Source organism: Cystoisospora suis, assembly GCF_002600585.1.
Source record: "Cystoisospora suis strain Wien I chromosome Unknown contig_560, whole genome shotgun sequence".
NCBI classification, from domain to species: Eukaryota; Apicomplexa; class Conoidasida; order Eucoccidiorida; family Sarcocystidae; genus Cystoisospora; species Cystoisospora suis.
This window is the reverse complement of record NW_027153361.1, coordinates 17,338-26,120: the sequence shown is the minus strand read 5'-3', so window position 1 is coordinate 26,120 and position 8,783 is coordinate 17,338. Positions and strand designations below refer to the sequence as shown.

At 54.2% G+C, this 8,783-nt stretch overlaps 1 protein-coding gene across 1 annotated transcript; it reads left to right on the top strand.

The window, feature by feature from the left end:
* Nucleotides 1-1,899: 1,899 nt before the first annotated feature.
* Nucleotides 1,900-8,779, top strand: CSUI_001415 (uncharacterized protein). The gene is made up of 7 exons (XM_068061621.1): nucleotides 1,900-3,526; nucleotides 4,130-4,351; nucleotides 5,463-5,760; nucleotides 6,407-6,564; nucleotides 7,070-7,187; nucleotides 7,668-7,827; nucleotides 8,279-8,779. Exons 1-7 carry the CDS (start codon nucleotides 3,157-3,159, stop codon nucleotides 8,456-8,458), a joined length of 1,506 nt encoding a protein of 501 aa, XP_067926388.1. The 5' UTR covers nucleotides 1,900-3,156; the 3' UTR covers nucleotides 8,459-8,779.
* The last annotated feature ends 4 nt before the right edge of the window (nucleotides 8,780-8,783 follow it).

The following is an 8,783-nucleotide window of genomic DNA, read 5'->3' as shown; positions in this document are numbered from 1 at the left end:
TCGGGGGCCAGTGCCGAGCTAGTAGCAGCAGCACTTCCCGCGCAAGAGACTGCCGGGCTGCCTTGCCGCCGCGCCAGCCTTCGCAACACACACCGGAGGCCCGTCAGAACCGGGCGGAAGCACCACTGCAGGTGACCCAGTCTTGGACAGCGGCACTGAGGCGCGCGTAGGGAGCTTATCCCATTGCAGCTTCACAAGGCAGGTCGTTATTTCTACGGGCGCTTGCCGCACGGGAAAGTCTTGCAGGAAGACCACACTGGGTCTAAGCTTCTCTGTAATCTGAGATGACCATGGGTCTCTTCGCAAGCCCCGTGATGGCCAACTCGCCTACGGGAGCCATGGTGCAGCAGCTGCACCTTGCCCATAAAGACCGAATTCCAAGGGAGTACGCAACTGATCTCATCGCGTTCCCGGTGAGGAGGACAGGCTTGACGGCTGCAGAGCCCGACACCCCCCACCTCAGACAGGACAGCGGCGGTAGGGAGAGCACGATGTAAAGAAACCAGGGCACCGACAACCACGAGGCTGAGAAAACACGGAAAGGAACAATCAACCACACCAGGCAGAATGGTGCCGCCCCTGTGGATAAATTCTTCCACGGATGTATTAACGTTGGTACTCCAAGACTTACCAGTGCAATCTTCCTTCTTCTCAAGCACGTGTGGCACATAAAAATTGAGCGAACCCGAGGTCAAACCCTCCTTGTGCTGCAACTCGAGTCCTTCCTAGTCGTTCTGGCGAATAGGCCTAGTCCTAATCTACCCAGCCCCTCCACCCGTCTCCAGACCGCGGCGTTTCGAACGTAGCTGTCAGCTCAGTTCTCCGGCAGCCAAAAGAGGACCAGGTGACTTTTGCGCTGAGCGCCCTGTCCGTAGTTCTCCTAGTAGAGCTGACTCAGGCTTCTTAGCAGCTTTTCAGTCTTTCACATTTGGCAGTCCTCGGGGCGATGGCTGTGAGTTTCTTGTCCTCTTCCGACAACTTCGAAGTCCTCCGGGTGGTGGGTCATTCATGGTAGCGGCAGTTTCACGACTCTTGCCGTACATTTGTCGTGACAAAGGAACCCAGGCCAGTGAAGAGTAGTGCGAGATGTCCTCTCGGCGCAGGCCCCCCGTGAAAAAGCTTGTACCTAAGACAGTGCGAAGACTGGACTGGGTAGCAGCTCCACGCGTCAGCAGAACTGCAGGCTAGCTTGCCGCCGGGCATTCTGTGGAGGCCACGGGACAGAGAATCGTGCTGCCTGGCTTGGCTGAATGTTTAGCCTACTATCTCCCCTCGAGCTGCACACTCTGTCTCGTCGCCGGGCTACGCGAAGGATGACAGGGAAGGTGTAGTACCGGGTGACGACGCCGACAAAGAAAGGCAGTCGGTGCGACACTGAAGAGAGCCCGCGGACTCCTCTACCGTCGCTGCTGCTGAGGAGCTGTGTCCCGGTCGCGCCTGTCCTGGCCGACGGTTATACGCCACGACGGAGGTTCAGATGCGCCAGCACGAGCAGCCCCTGTTAAGCGTAATCAGAACGAGCCACCAGAAGCTGCACTATAGTTTGCGAGCCCCGTGTGCTCAATCAGCAGGGCAGGACGCTTTTGAGTGAACGTCGACTGCTTAGCTTGATACTCCTGACCCGGATAGGGCCAGGAGCGTCAAACTGCTCTCTCCCAGCTCCCGCAGTCGGCGGCGGAGCGTCCGGGTCAACGAGAGGCCACCAACCGCGGAGCACATCCCGTGCCTCCGCCAACAGGAGCGCCACTCGAAACGCACCCGAGCAACACTATTCTCCTAGAGAGAACCAGGTACCGCGGCAGAGCAGTGAGACCGCTGTCCAGCCGTGTTTGTCCGGGACCGCTGCAGACGACGAGATAAGTAAAGTGACGGTGAGCTTCCTCGCTTATGACACGCTCCAAGCATTTGGAGTCGGGGACAGAGGTGTTAAGTTTCCCGTCGCCCTACCACCACAGCCATATGGGCCGAGCACCGGGTCTGTAAGAGTGGGCTTTGAGATACGTTGTTCCGTTGGGCAGCAACATCTGACACATGGCACCTTATGAGCCCGCAGAAAAGCGCAGACGCCCGGACCAAGCTGCATCGCAGTTTAACACAGCCAGTGGCCTGTTATAGGCTGGCTGGAGGGCGACGGCACCATCATCGTTTGACGCCAGCAACGCCCCCCATTGTGGACTGCGACTCCCGCCGTGTGGGACGGCCGATCACTCGAAACAATTCCCAGCTAGCCGAAACTACATTGCATGGGAGCTAGCTGGGTCAAGTCGATTCATGAGCGTACACCTCTTCTGTACAGAAGAGGCCTCCGGGGGCTGGCCACCAAAGCCTTGTCCTGGCCGTCCAGCGGAGCATCTTTTTTCTAGTAAACTGGGAAGTTTTTTCTCCGAGCAGGCCTGGTCTTATTCAGGTATGGCTCCTCTCCGAAAAATACAGCGGCGGCGCAGCGTCGATTGAGAGACGGACAGCCGTTGTACGGTCTTCCCTATGCGCTCATCGAAATCACGTCTCAACTTTTTACCCTGGGAACTGTTTGAACTCCAGTTTTTCGCCTTCCAGTTCAGGTGCAGCAGGCCTCGTCCGTCGTCGTCTTGTCACACAGCTCGCAGGTCGCCCGTGCGAACAGCAGGCAGGTCGTTGCGTGTCGTGTCCCTTGTGTATTCGTGCTAACGGACGGTCGCTAGTATGCAAGCATTACAAGCAGTCATAGGGTCAGTTTTATCGAGTTTTCTGTTTCGCGGTGGTCTACTCTTGTAGGTCGACAGTGCCCTGGCTCGTGGGAGTACGGGGTGGAGACGGGAAGGCCGTCCTCCGTACCGTCGGGTGTTTCCCGGTGTCAGCGGCGTCCTTCGTCTTCGTAGTTTCAGAAACCAGGAAACCATCTGTCTCGTGTAGTCTGTGGTATTGGACACATTGCCGTGGCTATCGGGCAGAAGGGAAAAGTGTCTCTTCTAGAGGCCGATGCCCCCCTCCGCCGGTAGGTTGTGGTATCGTCTCCGTCGACAACTTTTTGCTCAGGGAAAGTCACGAGACCCTCATTTTTGTTAGATTGTTTCTCCTGGCACCTCCTCTTTGTCAGCAAACGCGGCACTGGCTTCTCTTCCAGCTGTCTATGCGTGTTTTTGCGACGCTACTCGTGTGTACGATTTTCTTGTCAAAATGGCGTGGATGTTGAAAGGGGAGTACGACTTCTTAGTGGCCTCCCTCTCGGAGCGCTTGGACTTGGCAAAATGCCGGGGTTTCCTACATTGCTCCCTTGACTTGCGTCTGATGAATGCTTCGGACCCATCCTTCCTTCACTACGTCGGTTTGGGGAAGGACTATTTGGGGACCTACGTGACCAGGCGTCTGCGCAAGACGGGTCTGGGTCTCCAAAGCAAGTATATGCACCGTTCGTTCGCAGCAAGTGTGGTCGACGACTGCAACCTCGCACATGTTACCCAGGTTCTACGGATTGAAGAACTCCTTGAATCAAATTTTCAAGACCTTCCTGTTTCTGTTTCTTCTTTAGTTCTTCTTGCCATCATTGGTAATCCAAGCTATTATACACGACACCCAGCTCCGGAACATGTCCATGTGCGCCTGTGTGGCGACACATGTAGGACATCTCGCGTCAGTCCGGTTGGCTAGCTGGCACACGTTGTCTACGTACTAAGAGTGGATATCTCCTCGTTTCAGACGGTGTCTTTTTCGAGAATAGCTTACGCAGTTCACACCACTCCATCGTGGTTCTGTTCGGTTGACGACCAGCCGCGGGGCTCTTCTTGGCGCCGGGGTCTTTTTTTCTCCCGCCTGGCGTGGGCGTGTTTGAAGTACGTCTGCCCACTCAATAGAATTTACACCACGTGATGAAATCTAGCGCTGTTGTTGATCTCGCATTGCTGACAGGAAGGAACGGGCCGTTTCCCACTCTGTCTGGGTAAAGTTGTCTCAGCGCTTTCCCCCCAATGTCTTTCTTCTTTTCCCGAGAGCAGTTCACGAGTCTATCCGTATGGAGCCACTGGTCTATGTAAGCACGTAGTCGATTCTAACCGTGTACGGATGTGCCCTCGGCAAGCTCACGAATATTAGCATCTGCAGTAAAACTTCACGTAGTCGCCGAGTTGTGTGGTTTTCCGATAACGGGTATCAGGAGAGCTCGAAGCGGTCCTTGCGGACTTGCAACGGGTGGAGGAGGACTCAACAGAACTTGCCGAATTCAAGACGAGAAGCGTCAAGTTTGTGTCGAAGACTCTTGGACAGCTAGTCGACTTCATTGTGGAGTCAGGGCGCGACAGGTTCACATATATTAAGGAGTCTCTTATTCTCCCAACAGCTACACCTCCGCGGCCTGGCCCAGTGGGCGATACAACCGGTAAGCTTTTTCCATTTGTTTCGTGTCAGTCTGTACGGCAGGGACCGGAATGGCGCAGATCGACCTAGGCGGTCTTGTGTACGGGCTCAAACATGGATGCTCATATTCTGCTTTCTGGCTATAGTACGTCGGGCTGCAAGGCAGTACAGGTTCATGTTTTTAAGGCCTCCCTTTGAGCGAGTTGTCAGTTGTGTCCAAGTACTTTTGCGAGCATGTGCTGACGTATATATATATATATATGTATATATATATATGTGTGCCCTGGCGTGTCGACGAGCAATGAGTGGCAGAGCTGCCATCAAGTTTTGTGCAGGACCGTCGCCGTGCACGTACATCTCCGAATAATGTGGTATGCGGTCATGGCCACATACCCGCGACACCGTTGAGCTATCTCCTCGTCCGTCTTGCCTTGTATTTTAGGAAATGGACGTGCCATATGTCTTAGGAATGGACGTGCCTGTCCGTCTGTGCCTCTTGCAAGAGTAACTGTCCAAAATGTCCGTTGCCATGAAGAGCGGCAGACATGAGCGTTGGGTTTCGTGGCCAGTCCCCGTGCAATAGCTCAACAATTTGTGTAAGTGTAGACAAGTCTGGATCACAAGTCCCTGATCTACATTCGTGACTTGCTGGATTGTCGTCATCTTACACCTTCAGTTGGTTAGCCTTCTGTCCTTTTTGCCCGAGTAACACATCCAAGAAGGAAATACACGCTGCCTACGCGATACTCACTGTAGTCTGCTTCCAGCCAGTGGTGCGATGGTCATGCGCAACAGAAACTGCACCGACTGTTGGTACAGAACACCTCCACAGCGCCCCTGGTTCTTCAAGTCAGGTGCTTATGCACGCCCGTCGTTTTTGTTCTTTCTCATGCCTGTACCACTACTGCTGCTACATCACATGCTGGCTTTGGGCCTCGTGGTACCAACTCGTTTTTTTTTCTCCATGTCACTAGGAGAGTCACTCTCTTTGCATTGTGTAATTCTGTCTTCGGGGGGGGGCGGGGGTGAGGCTTCGGAGAGTCCACATGTGTAGGACGCACACAAGCACAGCGACAACGGATCTGGCTTGTACTGGCAATGGGACAATCTGTGATCAACCCCCCTGTTTGCAGCTCCCCGGGATGTCAAGAGAATAGCAGCAGATCTCAAGCTGGGGAAGGATCCCTTTTTGCTTGCTCGGCGTTTCGCAAACGACGACACAGGGTCTGGCGACGTGGACCTGGGGACTGACTACCTGACTTCTTTGTACGCGCTATATAAGCGGGGTGATCCACAGCTTGAAGTCTTGCTGCACAGCGGGAGCATATTGTCTCTTTGGAGGCGCCTGCATGCGCTCTTCGGCTTGCCACAACAAACTGCAAGGGAACTCGTGCGCTGGTCCATCATTCGGCAAGCTCCGAGAATGAACAAGTATGCGCCACGAGGCAGTTGAAAGGCTGGACATTTACAAATCATACTCGGGTCGGGATTGCTGGTGCAGCCGTTAGCCTCAAGTTACTGGCATCCTCAAGCTCCCAGCCCGTAGGAGACAGAATCGCTTCTTCCCGTCAGCCAGCATGCTCGTTTACGTGTTAGCCAGCACAACACGACGGGACGATCTCGCTGGTGGCTTGTACACTAGCTTCACTTTCTTATGAATCGTGTGCATGCTCATGCGGTGCATCGTCTGGGCATTGCTGTGTCTCGGCGTGTGCCTTGGGATTACATGGAGCTCCAAGGAGGCTCTCCAGGCTCACTGTGTCACTTTTGTTTCACCTTCCAACTCGGTCGTGACTATGGACTGACATAACAAATTCACGGGTGTGAAAGGCACGTAGCTAACGAGTAAGTGCAGATCGTAAATGGGGCCGGGCCACGCTCACGTCACTGTTCCGGCTGTTCACGGGTGTCAGTGCAGGTCCCACAGCGTTAGCTAGAAGTCGTTGACAAGTTGTTGCCACATTCGTCTCGCTAGTGAATTTTGATTCTTTCGCAGCTGTTTGCGAATGGCGTGTGAAGTAGCTGACTAGCTAATGTATCTGGACGTTTTCCTGGCGTGGATTGTTCTCATGTCTAGACTTCGCCAGCTGGTCTTCACGCGCCTCGTGCAAATCCTTTGTAATCCCTCGCTCCGCGGAGCTTCCAAGGCAGCCGAACTGAAGGATCTGCAAAACCTACAGGCAAGGCGTGACGCGGCCATTGCGTATACAGTTCTCTCCGCCTTTTCGAAATCAGGTTAGTCCCATGGCCTTTCTCGGAGAGAACGGTAATCGTAATGCTGTTAACTCTTCAAGGTGACACTTTGAGACTCACAGTTGAGACTGCTGCGTGGGAAGGGTTAGGTGCGAGACGAAGCCGTAGAGCGATCTGTTTCTGGCAAGCTTCCGCGCCTAATCTGTCCTGACAGAAGTACATAGACAAGACGGACGTGTCGATAACTTGCTCACCCGGCAGTACGCACGGAAACTGGTGGTTTCATGTACACGTAGTCATACAGAAGTGACCAGCCAAGTTCTTCCACTTTTTCCTCCATTGCTTCTGCACTGTTTGTGTCTACTAATGTGGTTTAGGGAAGGATGCCGGGGTTACCCATAGATTTGTTTTCATATGCGAAGAACCCTGACCAGTATGGTCGCCTTCTTGGGGTGTGGTGGGGCTTCTTCAGAACTGGTTGTAGCCGTGCCGAATTCCTGTATGCAACCAGCGTTCCGTTGGTTACGAACGTGTCTCGAGAGCGCAGGCGTGAAAATCTGGTGCTACGAATCGGAAGCCCAGAAGCTTGACATCGTCCGGAGTGGCATGCCTCCGGATATCGTGGAGAAGGTGATGGCTATTATATGTCTCAAGGTTGATCGCGGGTAGGCCTGCATTCTACGTCTGCCATGTTCGCACGCAACGCGGGCACTTCATTGTCAGCCGCATACGCCTCTTCATTGCCCCAGAGGCCCGGGAAGCGGAGAGAAGACTCTGAACCACCCTTCTATAGGACTGCCTCGTGGCAGGCCTGCAGAATCTCCGCGCCCAGTTGGTTTGCACAGCTTGTGCTCGGGCGTTGTCATTCTAGTGCGGAACAGTATACTACAGTGGCTGCTGAGGGAGCTGCCGTCCTTTTAACTGCCGCGGTGCCGCAGATGAGAGTCAAATGCCCGGACACTTTTGAGGGTCCATAGAGTTCTGCCCTGGTTTCAGAGGCTGGTAGCCCCTAGGAGCGACCTACAACAAGAGTGTCGGAGCGTCTTCTCACGTCTAGCGCGGCAGGCCCTGGGGCGCTTCGGTCGCGCGTCGGAGCGTAGTGTAACCATTTTGTCTTATTCGCTGTGCGTGTACGTTGTGTTGAGGTTCCTCGACTTACCTCTGGGAGAGGAACTGCCTGACGCGGAGACCTTGGAGCAGTGGTTTGCGCCACAGTGGGGTCGGACATTGGGTGGCCAACCACTAGAGTACCATAAGTTGAGCGTCACGGACAGCAACTTGTACCGCATGATTCCTCAACCGTATGTAACGGGTGAGCTCTGTTGAACAGTCTACGGGCTGTTGTGAGATCCGAGCTTTCTTCTGTCTCCGACTGTGCGCAAGGAAAGTAAACTCGAGCTGGGAAATAGTGTAACTAATGCTGACAGTCATTTTCGTGATCTAGTGTCTACATGTCCCTTGCTTAGCAGAAGCACGCAAGTAACAAAGGCTGTCCCGCCCTGCAAAGTCTCACGCCGACAAGCTAGTGATGCAGGCACCATGGTGTTGGGGACAGGTTGTTAGACGCACGCCGTCTTATACAAAACAAGGGGCTGATTGATGGCAGGCCGGGCCGTCCCAGGTGCCAAACATTTTTCCTTACTCGAAGGTCTGTCTCAAGCTGGTACCTGCGGAAAACGGGCATCGGTCGTGCAGAGGCCAGCCAGGTGCTTGTACTTTTGCCATTGCGACATCTCTGCTTTCTGCGATGCCGTAGGCTTCGGCGACACAGCTCCTCCGCCATCATGTATCATCGGATCCCGGAATGGTTCCCGATTTCGCTCTTGGAGGTGACAGCCGGTTCTTTAGCGCCCCACTGACGACAGCTTTCATCAACGTCGATAAGTTTGAAGAGACCATCAATGCCTTCATGACAATGGACGAAGTTGACGTCTGAAGAGCGGCCACGGTATGGAACTGTCACCGCGACGTCCGCCCCAGACCTCGCCTCGCTCGTTCTAGGTGCCTCCAGAATGGCCAAGGTTCTCCAGTGAACCGTAGCCGCGTGCACCCACCTTGCTGACATCCGAGTTTGGAAGTAGTGATGAGGTGTCTGCAGTGCTGGGTCTCAACTGACGAATCCGGGAAAGTTATGCATGCAAGATTGTAGTCGGTGGGTTAGACAGCACAATTTTTTCTTCCGTGAATTGCAATCGGATACTTTAATTGCTTGATCCTACAGTGTCGCAAGACTCCAGCTAACAAGTCAAAGTCTAGCCAGA

Bases quoted from the DNA above. Each gene is read 5' to 3' on its own strand.
- CSUI_001415 (XM_068061621.1), top strand. From the start codon at position 3,157: ATGGCGTGGATGTTGAAAGGGGAGTACGACTTCTTAGTGGCCTCCCTC. The intron at 6,565-7,069 runs GTTAGTCCCATG...TCGAGAGCGCAG, and splicing joins CTCCGCCTTTTCGAAATCAG to GCGTGAAAATCTGGTGCTAC. The intron at 7,828-8,278 runs GTAACGGGTGAG...GCGATGCCGTAG, and splicing joins GCATGATTCCTCAACCGTAT to GCTTCGGCGACACAGCTCCT.